Source organism: Prinia subflava, chromosome 2 (genome assembly GCF_021018805.1).
Source record: "Prinia subflava isolate CZ2003 ecotype Zambia chromosome 2, Cam_Psub_1.2, whole genome shotgun sequence".
NCBI lineage: Eukaryota > Metazoa > Chordata > Aves > Passeriformes > Cisticolidae > Prinia > Prinia subflava.
In genome coordinates, this window is record NC_086248.1 from 65,804,096 (window position 1) to 65,825,206 (window position 21,111).

General features: G+C 42.4%; 1 protein-coding gene across 4 annotated transcripts; it reads right to left on the reverse strand.

Annotated features, from left to right (window-relative positions):
* Positions 1-430: 430 nt before the first annotated feature.
* FBXO30 (F-box protein 30) lies at positions 431-20,489 on the reverse strand. 4 transcript variants are annotated; one of them, XM_063390354.1, is made up of 4 exons: positions 20,280-20,489; positions 15,721-15,825; positions 4,181-6,263; positions 431-3,342 (listed from the first exon to the last, which is right to left on the reverse strand). In XM_063390354.1, the coding sequence occupies exons 3-4, from the start codon at positions 6,245-6,247 to the stop codon at positions 3,139-3,141; spliced, it is 2,271 nt and encodes a 756-aa protein (XP_063246424.1). In that variant the 5' UTR covers positions 6,248-6,263; positions 15,721-15,825; positions 20,280-20,489; the 3' UTR covers positions 431-3,138. The 4 variants fall into 4 exon arrangements, with proteins under 4 accessions (XP_063246424.1, XP_063246426.1, XP_063246427.1 ...); XM_063390356.1 differs by lacking the exon at positions 20,280-20,489 and adding an exon at positions 19,816-20,244; XM_063390357.1 differs by lacking the exon at positions 20,280-20,489 and adding an exon at positions 19,657-19,680.
* Positions 20,490-21,111: the final 622 nt, after the last annotated feature.

Genomic DNA, 21,111 nt, shown 5'->3' on the forward strand with positions numbered 1-21,111 from the left:
TACAGAAAGCTTTACTCATGAAACAACACAATGAAAATGTTCTTTGCAAACCAGCAGCACATAATGTTGATCACATAATCTTTCCAACTTATTATTCAGAAAAATTAATTAGAACAAACCTACAAGCTACCATACGTGTCTTCAGTGTTGTGTAATCAAGTCTTTAATTGTGGAAGGCAATCTATGCTGCATAACAGAGCAAAGCAATAGAAATGGGTAGACACTCCAAAAATGAACAACCAATCTTCATTTTGAAATGTGTATAAATATTAACCACTTCCAAATTATTCAATGTTCGAATGTTTGTAAATAGTTTCCCGCATGTAACTTTATTTTTGGAGTACTTACTGGAATCCTACAGGCAGACTCTGAGCACCATGCTTGAACACCCAAAGGCTGGGGATGAACTTTAAAGAAAATACCATCATACTAAAAGAGGAACTCCAAAAGTTTTATTAGGATTTCAACAGACATTGAAAAAAAATATTGCATAATGATTGAAAACATAGTATTTTAAACAAAGTAGCAATGTGGTATCAAGTAAAAGAAAGACTGGAACAGCTGTCTATATATGCTGTATGGAACATGTACCAGGAAAGGGATATGACATTTTTAAAATTCAAGGGCAAATGTGAACAAGTCACATTTTGATAAACTGACTATACACCATAGATGTTTTACAAACTGCATAGCAGTGTAAAAAAAAAAAGTTTTATCCTAAGTATACTGTATTCCTGCATTTGGAGCAGTTGACAAGGCAGAGATCTTGTTTACAACATTGATATTTTAATAGCTCTGGATTCTCATAAAAAATAAACTAATTTAACAAAAAAGCCTGTATCTACATTTGAAAATAAAAGTGCATGTACTGAGAAATAGTGTTATTTCTTAAGAAGAGTACTTTAAAAGTTCATTTTAATAGATCAACAACTGATGATACTTTCGATGCAGTTCTGCACTGTGCTACAAGCGAGGTTCTAACACCAGTTCCTCTAACTGAACATCCTCTTTTCCATAAGCACCAAGGCATGTGCCTGCCTACCGTACTCATCAGGGTTCTGGTGAGTTAGAAAGAATGCAGAGTACCAAAATCACCACATTGTTCACTAAAAAATACCAGTAACCCAAAACAGATGTTTTAAAGTAGATTTAGCCGTAAATGTGAGCATTATCTCCTCAACTTCCAGGATCCTCCCAGTCACACAACTGGAGAGCAGCAGCAAGGAGCCATTAGAGCCAAAGGACAAGAACTGATGAAAGTCTGTCTCCTGCCTTGTACTGAAGAATTTGTGAGTAATGAGCATTTCAATGTGTTCAAAGAACCAGGCTGGGGGTGTAAGAGTCCTACCTAAAACCCAGTTGCTATAGTCAGATCTGTACTTGAATCTAGAGTCTCCTTTCCAGATAACTGTAGTAACACCTAAGAATTACTGCAAATGTTGCTAACTTCTGTAGAGGGTTTACTCCTTTCTTCTCTTCACACAACAAAGAAGAGAAGTTTTGGAACGAGAACATGCAGTTTGAAGATCCAGGCAAAGCTTCTATTTGAGTTCTTATAATTTCAACTCATGGCACTGAAGAACTAGTTTTGTTTTGTTTTTTTTTCTGGGCACCTGTAGCACTCTGAGTAGAAAAAAGGCAGTGAATGTTTAGCTGGACTGAATCCAGAATGGGAAATGCACAGATACCTAAGCAATGAATTGCAGCCAGACTAGCCATAAACAAGTGTCCGGTACAGAAATTACAAGTAATAAATTTAGCCATCTTTGTAAACATCTCCTCCTTATTAATCTCTTTTTTTTCCTATAATGGAAATACTCACTGTATTTCATTGTTCCAAGATCTGGTCTGTTTCTGTTTTAGCTTTGTGGCACAGTTGCTAAGTGCAACAGGCTAGAAACACCAACAGTTATATAAACAAGTTGGAAAGTCAGTTCAAGTTATTAAAGTTTTGCTATACCAGGCCATTTTTCATAGCACGTATTCTCTGTTCACCAACACTTTGTAAGATCTTTTCTTATGGAAGACTGGAAGCAAATTGGAGTTATTGGTTTCACAAATGTGGTTTAACATAACATTTCTGATATGCCTTATGCAATTAACAAATCATGTCTCATCTTATGAAGATGATACATTTGCTATACATACCAGTAATTTAAAATGCTCCTTAAAAAAGCAGCATTTTTATAGAGAAATTAACAGAAAAGGAGACAATACATCTCACAACACCACAAAACAAGTAAAGCCCTTTCATTAGCTGCACTATAAATTCATAACTGTTCATCACACACTTTGAATTTCTGACTGCTCAAGCAATTTAACCCTCAGCCAACTGCAGGACAAGGAAAAATTTTCTGAACATTTGACATTGATATAATTGTAGGTGTGAGAGTAAAAACTAGTATTCCATGGTTTTAGCTCTAAAAGTTTTGCTCCCAGAAGTAAAACAACTTAAGAGTAAAATAGCAATTGTTGACATGTCAAAACAAAGTTGTACTAAAAATTAAGCTGCTGTAAATCTGAGTTCACTTAGATCATTTCTAAAAAAACCTTTTTTAAAAAAAAAGCTGATCCTAGATCACTTGTTAACTAGGAAGAGCAATAGAACACTGATTTCATGAGAAAAGATGTGCTTAAAATGCTGTGTTTGAGACATCTATTATAAAGTTTTGAATTCTTCCTCATCTTTCAAATATTTGATTTATAATTAAAAAAAAAACAAAGTCCAGATACACAACGTATGGGATTTGGACAGGACTTTCCTCCCACTACAGTTCAGTGTTTCCTATCCAAATGTGGATACCATTTAGAGGCCATTTTTGAAATGTTATGAGTCAACAGCTACATGGGCACCAGAGAATCAGAAAACACACCTTAGGATTTTGTTCTTAAATTATATAAGTTAGATAAAACTACCCTGTCCAGCAAGTTCCGAATTTTTCAAACGTTAAGGCAACTTTCATTACTTTCCAGCTAAACAGTATTATAAAAAATAAATGTCACTTCAAACCTTATATACACAGTGACAGAGTAGATTTAGCTAGAAAGTATCTTTAGTACATTAATAAAGTGTCTCGTAATATTATGGAGGTTATATCAGGTGCTTGAGTGTATGTGCAATCGGAGTGGCTGCAATGCTTAAAGCACTGGTTTCAGGACGGAGCGCAGTGAGCGTCCCTCCTTGGTGAGCTCTCGCGTCACACACATACATGGCAGCGGCACAGCCTCCTCTCTTCTCTCCACGGCGTTGTAGCTGCACTTCTTCAAGTGGTCAGCCATGCTCACAATGTCAGCAAACTTCCACTCATTCACAGTACAAAAGGCTGTACTGAAGCGCCAAACCTAGAAAATAAGCTGCACTTAGGCTCACAATGTTTTAAGATACCTGAACATCGAGCAAGAAATTACATGCTTGTGCTATAAAACTTTCAGGTAATGTTGTCAATAACTCATACTAAAAATCAACATGACAAAAAAAACTATACAGGATGTAGTATTGCTAGTCCCAGGCTGATTCAGACTCCAAGACAACTCTAAACACTGAGAAGAAACAAAAGGCAATATTTTTTGTGTCCACAAAATAGATACGATCAGAAGGTAAATGACAAGGTATTTTAAGACCAGGCACAACAGTTTGTTTCTTATCAAATTCTGCAGCTACCAATGAGTGCTGCGAATACTCTGCCATTTGGAGTGGGGAGAATGGTAAAAACTGTATAACACAAAGGTCAGCCCAAGGTTTTAAACTATTTCAATATCTAAGGCATTTAGGACCAAGGCAATAGATATGATCTCAACAGGTTGGGAAAAAAAATTGCTGTAAACACTACACAGGCAAGGAAAGCAAACTTTGTAGGCAGCTTTCCCACTTCGATAGAATGTTGGTCTTAAAGCAAATAATGGAGCAATCTTTCAATATTTTAAAATATTGCAAAAAACAGAAGTTCATTTACTTACATTCAGCAAAAAATAGACAGACTCTACTTCTACTTCTCCAAGTGTGGAAAAGATTGAGACAATCTGCAGCATTTTCACTTTTTCTATACAACAATCTCTTTCTTGAAATATTATTATACCAAAATCCAGTAGTAACAGACATAATATTAAGAGAAAAAGCAGAAACAAGACCAATGTAATACTTTCCCTTTCACCTTCAAAATAAAAAAAAATAGTAACTTACCTTTTCTTTTACTTGCCAAGAACTTCCTTCTGGGCACTTTCTCTTCTCCCAAAGCAGTATTACCATTCCACGAGCTTGAAGCAAGCTTCCACACACATCTCTCATTAAACGTGACACTCTTGAAAGCTGACATAAACTAAAGCCATCTAGAAAACTAGCAATGTGCTGCAGCACCTCAAAAGGTAGACTACTCAGATGGTCATTGTGTAGTCCAATTAAGCAGCTTTTTGCTGGTTCTACTAATACTGTGGATATACAAGGCTGAACTCCAAATGACCGTAAGTGGCGGTCATGAATAATTTTTGCCCCTTGTGTGGAAGGGCAAAACCTTCGTTGAGAATACGTACACCCATAATATGCCAAAGGACACCTCTGCTCCATCCAGCCATTAAGGCCAGCATGAATGTCTCCATGCACATTCTTAAAATGCGACGAAAACTCATTCCTTCTAAACAACTGTCCACAAACAAATGTAAACATTGAACGCTGTTTTGTTTGGTATCTAGCCACATATTCCAATACCAAATCCAATCCAAGGGTCTGGAATGGACTTGGATTTGAGAGCTGTGGGTTGGCATGATCACATGCAGAAGCTGAAGCTATTTCCCCCACCATTGTATTAGTGGCCAATATAGCAGATGGGAGAGAAAATGTTTGGGTCCCAAAGTCAACGTGATACACATCGACAGCGCGGCTTTCTGATATCCCCCTACCTCCGGGAGAATCTCCTAGGCAAAACAACAGAGCTGCAGTGATTAGATCAATTCCCTGAAGACCCATAGGATCTTCTGTTATCTCCAAATCTGATGTATCAACAGCTTTGTCTTCTTTTGGTGTTGACCAATAGTGGTTAACAAGGAATCTGTACGATCGATGCCGTAAAAGTGAAAATGCATCTAGGTTTCTCAATCTTTCTTGCTCCACTTGTCTCTCTAACATCTCTTCTTCATTAGCATTATGTAGTACATGATTAGCATTGCCATTGACTAAGTGATCAGCTGGTATTACTTCAACTTGTGCTGTTACAGGGCAGGAGCTGCAAGACTGTGATGCTTCATCATCATGAGACGCAGTACATTCACCATTTGCTACACTGGACGGTTTTGAATTAGATACACCAAGATCTTCACTGTGGTCCAACACCTTTGAACATTCGTTTTCTACATGAAAGCCATTACACAAAAGCGAGGAGTTACTGAGGTTTAGATTTAAGTCATGGTTTTGCACTACATCGTAACAAATATCACAAGAACCATTTTGCTCCATGGGTGAATTTTGACTCAGGCTATCAAAGTTCATTCCCCCAACAGCTCCCACATTATCTTCATCTGGATTTTCAGAGTCAGAGTTTTTATCCTGAATAATGCCACTAGAAGCTTGTTCTTTAATCTTGGGATCTTCCTTCATTTCATGTGGTGAAATGCAGAGGTTTGAACTTAACATACCAATGTCCCTTGTAGCAGTGTTCAGGATATCCAGAGCAGCAGCTAAACTCCTCGTTGTTTCTACAGTAGCTTGATAAAGTGCACCATAGGACTCTTCATCTACAGGCATCAAACCATTGGTATGCACTGTATTGGGGGCACTTGATTTGACAGAGGTTTGCTCTCTGGATTCTGGTATTTGATCACCTGCTTTTGACATCATAGTTGCTACTTTAAGTGATTCTAATAACATACGCTGGTCTTGAAGAGCTAAAGCCATATCTAGCTGCTCCACTTCATCAACATCTTTACTCAGGTTTTCATAAGATTTACGGTCAGCATAACTGACTGGCCATCTATTCCACTCCATGGTACAACACACCACACTTGCAGGACAAACTTCTAGATGATCAGCAATTTTATTTCGGGCTACTATGAAGGGACATCCAAAGCCACTATTCAAACAAGGCACTCTTTCAAGTGGACATAACATGCGATGTTCCTCAGCTTTACATGAGTGAAAAACTGCTCCACAAACCAAGGGGCAGCCAATCAAATCACAGGAAATGCCCGGCTCTGGTCTGGTCATACAACGACGGCTGACACAGTTCACACAGTGTAAGTGCTGCTGATGTTCCTCCATGACTGTAAATCCAATTCTGAGTAAAGAGAAAGGAGACAACAGCATAAACCATTAACTCAATATTGTTAATATTTCCTAGCTACTATTTGCAGTTTTGCATGCTTGATCAGTAGACATTTTAAAAAGCAAGTATGTAACATTTCAAAGAAATGGTGCTTAAAAGTTCAGCTGAAAATTAAAACTACACATTTGTATCAGAGACCAGAACATAGTCTATGCATTCATTTATCAGATCTAATACATGCAACTTAAATAAAAATGTTGTATAATCCTTCACTGTGGAATAGCCTTTTTTCCCTGCCCATTGTAAATAGATCATTCCATGAAAAACAAAGCATGACCTTTGCCTATTATAGCCAACTACCTAAAATTATAAATTATACAATTACATGGAGTACAGAGACAAAAATAAAGGAAGCCAGATTCATCCTCATGTCCAATTCTCTAAATTCAACAGAGGCAACCTGTTCCCCAGTGTCATGGGTTGGCACTGGTCAGATGTTAATGCACCCATGAATATATGTTTTCTCTCTAACAACTCCTGTGGGATGTGATCAGGAACAGAGCAGAGCAGGCTTAAATCTTGAAAACAAAAAAAACCCTACCAAAACTTTATTAATTACATAAGAACAGGGACAGAAATACTCTTAAACACACACAGAGACAGAAATAAAAACTTCTTAGAACATTTCTTCTCCCAGTTTCTACCTCCCCACCCATCACTTTTCACAGACCAACCTTTGGGTTTTAGATCAAACAATCACCACTCAAAAAAACTAATCTTCAATTCAGCAAGGGAGAGAGGAGTCTCTCTCGCACCACAAACTGTTCTTCAGAAAACAGGGGTCCACCCCTTATGTGTTTCCATGTCACCCATAGCACTGCCCGGAGAAGTCTGCTAAGGTGACACTCTCTTTTTCCTATGTCCAGCGCTCTCACCGCTGTCTCATAGGCCAAAACTACATACAGGGCTTTTTAAGGATGCTGCATGCCGAGCTCTCCCCCTTTTTACCCAGGGGCCGGGGTTCCAGGAGCAGGTCTGCCCTGAGGGCAGAGGGCACCACCTCACCCTCTCCCTCTTTTCTCTGCTCGCTCCATTCTTCAAGTGCCAGTCACTGTAGCAAAAGCAAGGGCAGCTGCATCCACCCAAAAAATGCAGTTTATGTTCAAAAGAGACTTAAGTTCAGTCCATGGCTGACATTATGCAAGAGAATTCCAGCTCAGAAGGCTACTCCTCTCATTCTTCCATCGGGTTCCTTCCAATCATGCTTTATCACCTCGGTCCCAGGCCGCTTCCTTCTCCTTATTTTCAAAATCACCAGTCATGAGAATCAATGTCTAAGAAAAGTTTCTTTCTGCCAAGCAAGGGTTAACAGTTTCTTCTCGGCAGGGTGCAGACACAGGCACTCCCAGGCTCCTCAACTCCCACGTGGCTCGGCACCTTCTCCCGGAGTTTGGGAGTAGAGGGGGGTGAGCACACACAGAAGGCACTTCCACAGTTTTCCACCCCTCCATCCTGAACGGGGCAGCTCAGTTCCAGTCCTGTCCACTCTCTTCTCCCCCCAGAGCCCCAGCTTACTTTAGTTCCACCGCGTAGTTGTCCTGAGCCTGGCCACGTGGCTTCCCCCTCCCCCACTCAGCCTAGAGCTGAGCAGGGGAGAGGAGATGTTTCTACTGCTGAAACCGGAACCCAAAAGAGGCCGAACCCCCTAGACTCCTGCTTTTAACTCTTTGTGTCCTCAGAGGCATGTCCAAACCTCTGAGTGACCAATCCAGGTGCTAGCAGAAAAGCTGATCACTGATTAGACTGCCCACATCCCCCTGGAAAAAATTCACTTCCCCCCCAACCACGACACCCAGGCTGTCTGCTACCACCTAAGCTGCTGTCGTGGTTGGGGGGGGGGGAGGTGAATGTTTCCAGGGAGATGTGGGCAGTCCAATCAGTGATCAGCTTTTCTGCTAACACCTGGATTGGTCACTCGGAAGTTTGGACACGCCTCTGAGGACACAAAGAGTTAAAAGCAGGAGTCTGAGGGGCTCGGCCTCTTTTTCGGATCCGGGTTTTCAGCAGAGAGACGTCTCAGGCCTCCTTCCCCTGCCCAGCCACGAGGCTGGGTGGGGGAGGGGAAACACGTGGTCGGCTCAGGTAAGCCGGAGGCCCCGGGGGGGAGAAGAGAGAGGACAAGACTGGAACTGAGCTGCCCCGTCCAGGATGGAGGGGTGGAAAACTGTGGAAGTGCCTTCTGTGTGTGCTCACCCCCCTCCTTCCCCCCCCCAAACTCCGGGAGAAGGTGCTCAGCCACGTGGGGGGTTGCCGAGCCTCGGAATGCCTCCGCCTGCAGCACCCTGCCGAGAAGAAACTGTTAACCCTTGCTTGGCAGAAAGAAACTTTTCTTAGACATTGATTCTCATGACTGGTGGTTTTGGGAGAGAGGGAAGCGGCCTGGGACCAAGATGATAAAGCATGATTGGAAGGAACTCGATGGAAGAATGAGAGGAGTAGCCTTGGAGCTGGACTTTTCTTGCATAATGTCAGCCATGGACTGAACTTGAGTCTCTTTTGAACATAAACTGCATTTTTGGGTGGATACAGCTGCCCCTTGCTTTTGCTACAGTGACTGGCACTTGAAGTGAGTAGCGAGCAGAGAAGAGAGGGGGAGGGTGAGGTGGCACCCTCTGCCCTCAGGGCAGACCTGCTCCTGGAACCCCGGCCCCTGGGTGAAAAGGGGGAGAGCTTGGCATGCAGCATCCTTAAAAAGCCCTGTATGCAGTTTTTTCCTATGAGACAGCGGTGAGAGCGCTGGACATAGGAAAAAGAGAGTGTCACCTTAGCAGACTTCTCCGGGCGGTGCTATGGGTGACATGGAAACACATAAGGGGTGGACCCGTGTTTTCTGAGGAACAGTCTGTGGTGCGAGAGAGACTCCTCTCTCCCTTGCTGAATTGAAGATTTGTTTGTTTTTGAGTGGTGATTGTTTGATCTAAAACCCAAAGGTTGGTCTGTGAAGAGTGATGGGTGGGGAGGTAGAAACTGGGAGAAGAAATGTTCTAAGAAGTTTTTATTTCTGTCTTTGTGTGTGTTTAAGAGTATTTCTGTCCCTGTTCTTATGTAATTAATAAAGTTTTGGTGGGTTTTTTTTGTTTTCAAGATTTAAGCCTGCTCTGCTCTGTTCCTGATCACATCCCACAGGAGTTGTTAGAGAAAAAACATATATTCATGGGTGCACTAACATCTGGCCAGTGTTAACCCATGACAGCTGCTGACACCCTCTTCTTGCAGTTCTGTTTAAGGCCATCTGCAGCTTTCAGGGAGCATCTCAATTCCATGCCATGTCCGATTCTCTCCTCACTCCCTGCTTCTGAAAGACTGAAGTCCTTTACAACAGCTCTTCACTGCTTCTCTTCATCTACAGCCAATAGTCCCTCCCTTTATTTTCTGCAGTACTTATACAAGGGTAGCAGTAATACTACATAATTACACTACATATTAAATAAGTCCTTTTATTTCACTGAAAACATTTACATAAAACATTAGTTGCCAACATGGTCCTATCTATATGTCCACTTCAACTCACAAAACGCAATTTTTTAATGCATCCTATGGCCGTCCTGGTCACCATACCAGCAATTCAAAGTGTAAGGATATCAACAACTCTGCATAACAAGGTCAATCAGCAATAAAAACCAGAATACATATACATCATGGTGCAATCTATAACAACAATTGACAACAAAAAATTCAATTCTTTGTTGGGGCATGGAAAAATAAAAACAAAGAAAAGAAAAAAAAAAAAAAGAGTAAACTTTTGTGGTTTTGTATCATACTTTGAGAAAGTCTGGGACTGCTCTCTAGCTGGAGTGCAGGCCCACACAAGTTACCAAGCTCTCCCCTATGCTCTTACAAACACCCTCTCAAAAGTGATACCAGTAGGGATTAAAGTTCAGAGGTATCAGTGAATGACTTGCATAGAGCCAGATCTCAAAAATACTGTTTGAAAAATGCAAAGCTCAGTTCCATCTTTTCTTTACTCTTATCCCTCTAGCAATTTTCTTGAGAAAGAAAACACTGAAAGAATTTAAGATTAATAAAAATGGTTTCTTATTTTGCTAACAAATGCTCTCATGATTGTCTTTAGACTAAACACTTCAGGTTTAATGCATTAAACCTTCTTAAATTAAAATTACTCTAAATTATAAAAAGAAAACGGCTTCTGTTCAAACTGAAGGTAAAAGGAAACAAAAGTGCATTTTAGACACTCCATTTTAAACCATTTAAAGCATTTAAATAGAAATCTATGTAACACTTCACTCACTTGTATTCTTTTATAATGCTTTGAAATGCATGCCAACTTTAAGTGGCAATCAGTCCTCATATCCCCATGTGTCGTAATTTGGATAACTTAAATATTTTAGCCACCCACTCTCCTGAACACTTTTAACAAAAAAGCATATGTGCTACACTTAGCAGGCAAAACACAGCTGAATTTCCCCCACCATACCTTAGCATTTATATACTGAATAACAGTAAGTTTTGAATAAATTGTCAAGTGTATCAGTCACTGGACTCAGTGACTGACTTGTTCAACATTTTTGCAGACTTCTCTGGCATACAACCTGCTTTTGACTTGCAAATTAAGTCAGATAGCATCTACTACAAAGAGACTAAACATGTTCAGGAAAGAATGAAAAAATTATTTGACTTCTCTGATGATACTTTTAGCTCTTCCAGCAAAGCTCTCTCTGAGTAATTCTTGCCAAATACCGTGGCCTGTTGCTACACCAATGAAAATCTCAGAAATTGCCATCAATACTGAAACCAAACTACTTCTCCTCAAGTCAACAGGTGAACAGAGATCAAAAGAAGCTCGCAGGGTACATGCGTATTTTAAAGTGCATAAGACAAAATGGAAATAGAACTGAAAAAGACAATTGCTAGTTTAGAATTCCAGGGCCCTTAGAGAGCCCAGCCCTTGCTTCATCTATCTAAACAAAGTCCTGCTCCCATAAAGCAACAGCCTGCTCACTTCAAACTGGTCAGAAGTGAGCCACTTGGAGAGCAGCATGCAAATGTGTTAAGTGTGTTCAGAGCAGGACGACCTATGGCTCTCTTAAGATGGGACTGTGTGTTGCTACATGTGCTCAGCTGCACAGGTCACACCTGCCCGTGAGATGACCTCTGCCTCACTGTCGGGGTTATGGATGCTCTCACCCTATGCAGCGGCTTCACCTTCCACTTGACAGCACTCCAGGTGAAGAGAAGGCACTCGTGTCACAAGCTGCCGATGCCCTTTCCCACTGGGTGGAAGAGCTGGGTACAGTCTGACAGCAGGCTGTCGGTAGTGCTGTCAAGACTCACAGGACTCCCACAGGAGCAGGCGTGTTCCTCCACAGCAGCGAGGGGCAGGCCTGGGCTGTCCTGGGCACTGCACTGGTCACATAGAGAGGGTGGAGACACTCGTCCATTCCAGACCCTCACGGCTCCCTGTAGCCCATTCCACACTGATTGTGACACTTGGACTTCAGTGGGAATTTCACATCAACACCATCGAGATGTGTCGCATGACAGCAATCTGGGCCAAAGTTTTACTGATTTCGGGCAAGGCGGACAAGCCACCTTCACTTAACCCAGAAAGGGGACATATACCAATTATGTTGGAAAAATAGCAAACACTGCTAAGCCAGCACTATCCTACTGCTTCTAGGCCAAAGCTGGCCCACATGCAGCATCTCAGAACACAGTCAAACTGAGCTCGTGTTTGCCTGCACCGTTTCTGGAGACATACCCTAAATTAGTCAACCATCATTAAATACTGTCTTTAAATAGCCTGAGCTTACACAGAACATTCTATTAAGACAGTAAAACATCCTCCTCCCCAGCACACTATCTTGGTCTTTACAAGTCAGATCGTGAAACCTGAGTTGCACAATGATATTGGCTTTTCTCAGGCTCCTGAACTCCTTTCACTCATAAGCTAATATTCATCAGAACTCAATTGCTACATATAAGCAAATGACCTTTCAAAGTAAGAAGGAAACAAAATCTGGTGCAAACATCAAATATCACTAACAGAAAGTGTGTGAAAGCCAAAGCTGATGCTAAAATCCCAAGTCTTATCAATAGCTAGATACTAATTTGTTCTACTACAGGTGCTTCAGGTTGGTTTTATCAAGAAACAGTTATGCACAAAATCAATTAAATAACTGAAATAACTTATTTTCTCAGTTTCTACAAATAAGAATTTTCCCAGTCACCAAGTAGCTTGATATTAGTTGCCATTTATCTTAAAATTCAAATCCTTTAGCTCATTTTCTAAAGATATAATTTAAAATATCTTCAGACATCAGTAGATCATCAGCAGAACATTCACTAAAATTTGCGTTCTGCTTATAACCCTTATTTCCTCACCACCTGTTGTAAAACTTCAATTTAGTCAGAATGTTACATTTTATTTCTAAGTTACTATGAAGTCTCTTTAAACATATTAATGTCTTTTTATGCATTTTTAATTTTAATACTTGAGCTTCAAACTCAAGTATTTTAGGCAGTCATGAGTTCCTGGACTGCTTGAACTACTTTAGGCTTCTGATATAATTCAATTCTTAAATTGCAAATTAAGTCCAAAGGAAAAAAACCAAATGACCTTATCAAACTGGTAAAATAAATAGATAAGACCTCAAGAATTAGCACACTGATTAATCAGCAAATGGCCATGACTCACTCTGTTTGTAAGCTAACTTTGTAAACCACAGAACTTAGCACCTCTTTAATTCATAGATTAAGAGCATTCACAAATGAATAATTTCCCATTAAAGAACCACAACCAATATATCATTAGTACTATACTGAGAACAAGAACCACCCTCTTCCCAAATACTGCTTTGTAAAGAAAAATCCTGTTTGGTAAAGGGGAGATAAAGAAAATTCTTGCTGGAGGTAACAAGTCCTTTTATTTCCTCTAATACAGCAAATTGAAACGGCTAACAAAGAATGTCATTGCTGACATAAAGAAATATACCTGTCGTTAAAACAAGTACCAATAATATTTAGAGTATTTATATCCCACTGTGTTCCTTGTCACAATATGGTCAGAAGACAGTGTCAGAACAATGACTACAGCAAGAACGAGCAGCTGTCCTTTTCTGATAGTGTAGTGTCAGCAACCAGCTTCAGTTCCTTCAGCTCAGGGTGCCGCAGTACGTACACTTGACTGTTACTAGCAGAGAAACCTAAAAATACATCCCGTTCCAGCGAGGTGACCACTGCTCTCACAATTTGTACCATCGCTTGATGTTATTGTACCTACTATACAGTCAGCTGACTAAATCAGCCAGAACATGCTTTGAAAATCTGTCATAATTAAAAGGATTAAAATTCCAGCTGCTACAGCCACGTGATTTCCAGTTGCTGTTGTAACACAAACATTAAAATAGCATAATAAGGGTTTCAGACACACACGGTGCTTTGGTTGCAAGGGTGAGCTCTCACTTTCTTCTATACCACAAAAACTGTACTTAGCATTATCAAACCCAAAACCTGCTTGCTCACTCTCTCCTATATCAATTCTTTGGGGCCAATAAGACAAAAAAATCACAGCAACCATTACTGCTATTGGAGCCCTCCATTATACAGCCACCTTTTATTCATCAAACCTATAAAGACTCTTCTATTAAATTCAAATTATTAGACCAACAGGTTTGCAAATAACCGCTTCAAGGAAGTAGAAGGTTAGAGACACACAAGCTGTACTACAGGTTTAAACTCCCAGGAGCACCCAAATCCACCCACAAGCAAATCCATGCAAACCATACTAAAAAATTCCCTTTTGTTTTGGACACTGCAGAAGTGATTCCTTAAGTTTTAGCTTTTCTATTTCTCAGATGCTGTACTGGATTATTGTATAACTCTGAACTTCATATAGAGTGTTGGTAAGCTCTCATCACAGTTTGGCCAGACCAAGCAATCCTTCCAGGCCTGAGAACTAAGGTCATCACCACAGCCTCAGGCCCTGAAAAGTATAAGCAAAAGTTAATTTGGAGGGAGCAAACTGGGGGAATGTGAATTACAGCTACCTGAAGCTGTAATTGGACAATTAACCCCTGATGTAGATAGACCAAACTTGTATCTGCCCAAAAAAACTCGTGGCCATCACCCCCATCTTGGGTGTAGCCTCTGCAAGGCTCCTGCACTGCCCAAGGTGTATCTGCTAAAGACCTTCAATAAATACTCTCTTTATTCTCTAACTCCATCTAGCCTCTCTTCTAGGTAGCCAGTCCAAGGCATCAGAAGAGACAGCTGTACTTCTCAATCTTCCATCTTTTACCCAGGTTTCTGACAGTAGCTCCTCTTTCAGATGCCCAACTTAAATTCTCAACCTTACACAATACCAATTACTGCCCCCAATCCTAAGTTCATCAGGACAACCCTGATTTCTGTTACAACCAGGTAGACCAGGGAAGCTAAAACCATATTCAAAACAGTTGGATGGATGAGTGTTCACTGCATTCTCAAACATAAATTCATCCACAACAAAGATGAGAGCATCTTTCCTGACTGGTAGTGACTACACATACCGAACATACTAGAATGAGTCTACATTAATTTATTGTTAATCACTGAAAACATGAAAAGAGTTCCAATTACTAAAGCTTACTATGTAAGCAGGACACTGCTTCAACTATTACCATTATAGTCTACGGCTATTATTATGTATTCCACAAAAGAGGCAGAAAAAGGTTACACTAAAATATGGCTTTCTAATGCAAGAAAAAAACCCTCAGGGGGACACATACTTCTGGAAAGATTCTAGTTTTATCAGTGGTCTAGCATCAAAGGAATATATATCAGCTGCTTTTTTTAAGCATAAATCAAAGTTATCTATCCACCTCACAAACCAGACCAAAAAAAGAGAAATCTCTAACTACAGCAGAAATAATGAGCACTAGAATTATGGAGTTGCAATCTTTTTTATGCCAACCTTATAAAGAAGACTTTTCTATGTCTGCCCCTGCCCGAAATATCCTTTTTTCCTAGTGGCAAACCATCTTCCTACCATTCAGAGAATACAGTGAAATTATTTCCTCCCAAATCATTGCAGCCAAAACAAAGAAAAATTAGCATTCAAGGGGGAAAAGAACCAAAGCAAAACACTGCTTTGACTGAAGTGGTCCCTCTATATGCCCTGTGTGTCTGGCTTTGTTACATTTAAGAATAAAAGCTCTGATGAAATGACAGAACGTTTTCTTCTATCCCTGTTAAACTCATTTAAAAGAGTGCCCAAAATCAAAATCAATACTACTAGGCTTTTCTTTAGAGTACTTTTGTGACAGATGTGCCATGCATTCTTGCTTCCTTGACACATTCCCCAGAGAAGAAACGCAAAGACCTCAATGTGCCTTTGGCCACACACGGATACAGGACAACCACACGAGGAACAGCTCCACTGCTGCATGGCTCAGGCACAAAAGCACTCTACCTGCTGAGACGGTGACAGGGCAGAGTCAGCTAGAGAGCCAGTAGATCTCATGTGTAAAGCACTTCTGAACTTGAACACAGTGTGACTCCTTGACTGCTGCAGATTCTGCAAGAAATGACATCAGAAATAAGGTTTCATTGCAGATGTAGACATTACTTTCTGTATGTTCAATCCCCTGAAAAGGTCATGCACTTACACTGTCTGGGGCTACAAGTACTGAAATTTTTTAGGCTTTATGGGAATATAAACAAGTTTTCTATAAATTTCCCAAGTACAACCTAAGTTCTGTCATTTTAGCTTATTGCTAGCTGTTAGTCACAGTGGATGGTAACCTAATTACATAGAAGGCTGTAAGAGATTATTAAAAGTTATTATTCTGACCTACTGCACTTAATTCACTGCTCTGACCACTTCAGCGAAAAAAAATAAACTCGTATGAAAGATTGCAACAGCTGGAGAACTGAAAGAAATAAACAACGTTTGATTCTTTTACGAACTGCATTTGAGTCTAGTTAGAATTTCTCCATCTTCAGTCTTTATACATGGGAACTTATTAAGCAGTTACTTATTATTAAAAAGCTTTTTACAGTAGCAAAATGCTTCTTCCATTCCTTCATGCCCAAAGATTACCACTAAAACTTAAGAGAGGTGAAACTGAGGTGATATGCCCAAAGGAACAATGATATTCTTATCCCAATACCAACTCACACAGCCTCCAGAAAATCAGGAAAGAAAATAAGCCATTTCTCAGTAAACAGAACTACTGGAAAAAAACAATGCATTCTGTATTACAGTAGGTAGTTTTAACCACCCAAAAGAAACTAAAAATAAATCCTTCTTATGTAATATTTTAATTCATACATGCTGCTGCCGAAGAATTCCTGACCTCTGCATACTTAGAGAAATCAGGCCAAACATCTCATTACTATACTGTTTCAGGTCTTACTACACAAGCTTATCCAGGTCCCATAGCAAAATAAGGAAACGACTTTAAAGTAAATAGACTGTGAAAGCAACTTCTCTTCAACATCCTACACTGAAGTGCAATGTCATGTAGTCTGTCTGTATCACATCTTTTTTCTGTTAAAAAGATACCCTTGGTAGACAATGGCCTGACTAATATGCAGCAAAATAGACAATACACAAAAGAATTTAACAGACATATCCACAAGGATACCCTACCCATTACACTGGAGTAGAAATGATGGGAGTATGTCTCAAAATATTTAGAAAAATATGAAGTAAAACAAAAAACTGGATATTGTAAGACAGTTTAAAAAACTTTATTCTATTTTCAGGTATTTCCCATTCTTATCAAATGAAAGACACTTTTTGCAGCAACTGCCAGGCTTTTCCCCCTTAGAGCTGCTTGGTTTCAAAATCAACAAAACAGTAGAAAAAAGAGGACAGTTTTAAATAAAATTATTGTGTAAACAAAACTTCACCTACCTCAAACCGTTGATGACAGAAAGCTGGGAATAATCTCATAGTGAGCATGTTATACCACCTTTTTCAGTATGTTTCTAACATGAATGAAGAACTGGAACACACGAGCATCTTAACTACAAGTTTGTACAGGGTTTTAGGACATACGATTATTCATCGATTTGTTATCTCTAGTATCATTTAGACTGCCTTTTCCAAATGCCAACAGGCTTGATGTTCTTTCTTTGTGCCCAAGGACTGCAGCTGAACGATCCTATCCAAACACATTCCTTATCTGGTGACAACAGTGACTCAGACAAAACAAGGTTTTGTAAGAGTATTAAAGCTTTGCCAATAAAGCACACTCCTATAAAGATCCTATTTGCAATGAATCTATCACACCAACAAATTTCTCTGTCAAACAGAACTTTTGGAAAACTACAGTGTTCTAGAGCTGTTTCAAAATTGACAAATAAATATCTAAACTTCATCAAAACACCACCTACCTTCCAGCACCTCTGTAGCTAAGTCTGAACCAGGTATCACAATCAGCCTGAACCACTACCTAAAGTTTTACATGAACAGGTGTAACTACACCACTCAAATTTACCTCACCATGCCTCTCGTTCCCAAGGCTTAAATTTAGACCTATTGTTTTTTCATCAGGATTTCACATTAAGAGCTCAGATCAATGTTGGACATTTGGTAAGAAACAGCACAATCTCCTCAACTGGATGTTCTGCTTACTGACTGTAGGGGTTTGCAGGATCCTGGAGCTTCAAACATCATTAACAGATTACGATAAAATTATAAAAAGACACCAAGTGTTGCATCAGAAACTATTCAAAATAGTAGCTTGCAAAGTAAGTCAGAATCTAGAGCTGCCCTGCCTTTTTAACTCTCTAGGCCTGTTTCAGACCAGTCTCTATTACAAGACTTCTCAGTCTTTTCCCTTCATCCAATATTGAGACTAGACAGTGTCCTGACACTTAGGACAGCTTACACAGATTTCTCTGTAACCATCAATAATGAAAATATGCATTTCTTTGTGGTCTGTTCAGGAATACTTCCCACTCCTTACACAATCTAACCATCTCACCAATAAATACATTATCTTTATTCTTTTTATGTAGATAAGGAAACTGAAGGGAAATTGTCACCAGTACAATGATGATTATACATGATTCCCTGCTCCCATCTTTACTCCACTGGATCTCATTGCCAGAGGCAGACAGCACTTGTCTCTTTTTAGATAGAGCCCACCAAAGAAATAGGTCTATCGATATGAGGTAAATTTAGTTCCTTTTAGTTCAACTGGAATGAAGGCAAAACAGGGTTTTCTTACACAGCTGAAATCTACAGCAGCCACAGGAACTCATTTGAAGACTAATAACCATATGCTCTCTCTTATTCACAGCGTTGCAGACTACACCCTCTGTTGTAGACACTCTTTACAACCTTAAAACCTGGCTGTCCAAAAACATGCAGATATCTTGTCCAGAAACTGGACTGAATACTGCTTGTTAAACACAGCCCATTAGACTTCTAACACTGAAGTAGGAGGCAAGGTAAATATAACCCAAATTCAAGAAGTTAATTGACTAAATGCAGAATTTAGTGCAAAAGAATATTCAGGCAGCAGAGTAAAAACACTGCTTTTGCACAGCCTTTGCCCATTTTGCTGGGATTCTCCTGTTCTCTAACACCTTCTAACTTTGGAAGCAAAAGAGAGGAGACTCCACAAAAAGTCTCAGCTTGAGGTACAATCCCAATTCACTCTGATCTATTTCTTCTCTCGACGAAGCTTTATGGAGAAATTCCACACAGATATTTACATGCGTACAGAGTGGCAGACAGAGTAAAGCTGCCAGTGCATCTTCCGGTATTCCAGGTCCTCGACTTGCTTACCAACAAAGTTCTAAAACTTCTTGTACTTCTGGGAGAGGAGTGCAGAGGGGAAGGCCATCGATAACTGACATCCTCCTCACACGGATGCACGAACCTTAACCTCCCAAATCACAGCACAAGTTAAGGTGTATCACTCATCGTGAAGCAGAAGGCAGCAGGTGTCCAGGTGAAGGACTTAACCATCAAGCACTCCACACCAATTCTAGTGAAAGCCGAGGAGATATCTTGCCTTAAGTGCTAGCACAAACAAGGTAAGGCTGCTACTTCAGGGGCACTGGGTTGGGACCAGTATGCTAACAAACACTTATCTGGCATATTAACAACATAATCAGCGAAAGGGAAACAAGGATTATGAAAAGCTCCTCAGCCAAATCTGCGCAGAGCTTTACAAAACAAAAGAAAGCCAGCTCTCCAGCCCGTGGGTTATTTCCCTTAAGAATTCTGAAGACCTGCTGCAAGCAACAGCGGCACTAGAACTTTTGGAAGTGAGGCCACACAACTGTTCCAACAAGCGAGCCGTTCAACAAGCTGCTGTCATCTCCCTGGATGCTTCTGATTGCCGACCCGCGGGGTTACAGGAGTACAACACACCGCCCTCCTTACCTTCATAAAGGAGGGAAACAAAGGCTCCACCGCACGTCAAAAAACTGCCATTAAAAAAGGGACTAAGAGAAAAGAGAAAACACCACCTCTTGCACGGTCTGAGCACATCTACTCGAAATAACACAAACACGGGGGATTAGAGAAGGATTTCAGCAATACCTCTGGATTATTTGCTCTCTTTCCCCTCCTTTCACGCAGAAAGGCGACCCTCCGACTGCGGTCCCCCAGCACCAGGCAGACCCCGGCCCTACGCCCTCCCCACGTGCTATCGCGACAGCCCGACAGCACGGCGGGGTCAGAGGAAGCGGCCGCGGCACAGCTCGGTCCCGTGGGCCCGGCGGCAGCGGCCACCCTACACGGCCCGGCACGGCCGGCGCACAGCCGGCGCTCCGGGCCCCGCGGGGCGGGCGAGGAGGAAGCGGGCCGGCGGAGCGGCACATCGAGCTCTCCTCGGCCTCTTCCAGCCGCGACCTGTCAGGGGCGGCGGGGAGGCGCCCCGTGCGCTCGGGCCCCCGCCGGGCCGCCATTTGTTTACCGCCCGGCTGCCGGGCAGCGGGCGCGGCCCCGGGCGGGACGCAGGGCCCGGCTCTCCCCGCCAGGCGCGGACAGCAGCGGCGGCTCACCCGTCCCCGTCGCTCCGCCGGTAGGCGAGCAGGCGCGGGAGCCTGCGCTACGCCTGGCGCTTCTCCCCCGCCGGGCTCCGGCCGCCGCCGCCGCCGCGCTCGGTCCGCTTCTCTTCGCTTCGCTCCGCCTCTCCCGGCCCGGCCTCGCCGCCCGCGGCGCTCCCGGCGCGGCCCCGCTCCGGCCGCGCCCCCGCCGGCCGCGCGCGCGCGTGCCAGGCCCAGGGCCGGCGAGCGCGCGGGGCGGGGCGGGGCCGTCGGGGGGCGGGGCCGAGGCCCGGGAGCGCGCGCGCGCCGGCGCTGCCCCGTTGGCCCTCGGCGGAGGGGGCGGGGTGCCCGGATGTCGCGCGCGCGCTCCCCCCTGTCCCCCGCGCGCGTGCGCGGAGGCGGCCGCGGGCCGGGCTGGGACGGGCGTGCGGGACGCGGGGGGCGCCGCGGCCTCGGGGCGCCGGCCCTGCTCTGCCGAGCCTGGAGCCCGTCCCTTGGCCGTGGGGTTGGTGCTCCGGCAGCTCCGCCGGGCTCTCTGGTGCAGGCCGTGGAGCGGCGGAGGGCACGGCGAGCGCGGCTGCTGCCTTGGGTCCAGACAGCCCCGCTCCGCTCGCCTGGGGCCCGATCACCAGCCGTGGTTCCAGCGTAGATCCAGCACCACCACCACAATCCATCCCGTAACCAAAGTCACCTTCTCTGGGCCTCTGCCTTGCTAAAGCTGTTACCTCAACAAAACTTTTATTGCAGTCGTCACAGTGCGCCTTTTGGTGTTAGTGGCAATGCTCCTACCACCTTTCTCAGAGTGTTAGATTCATCGTCCAGAACATTATACCCAGAAACTTGGCCA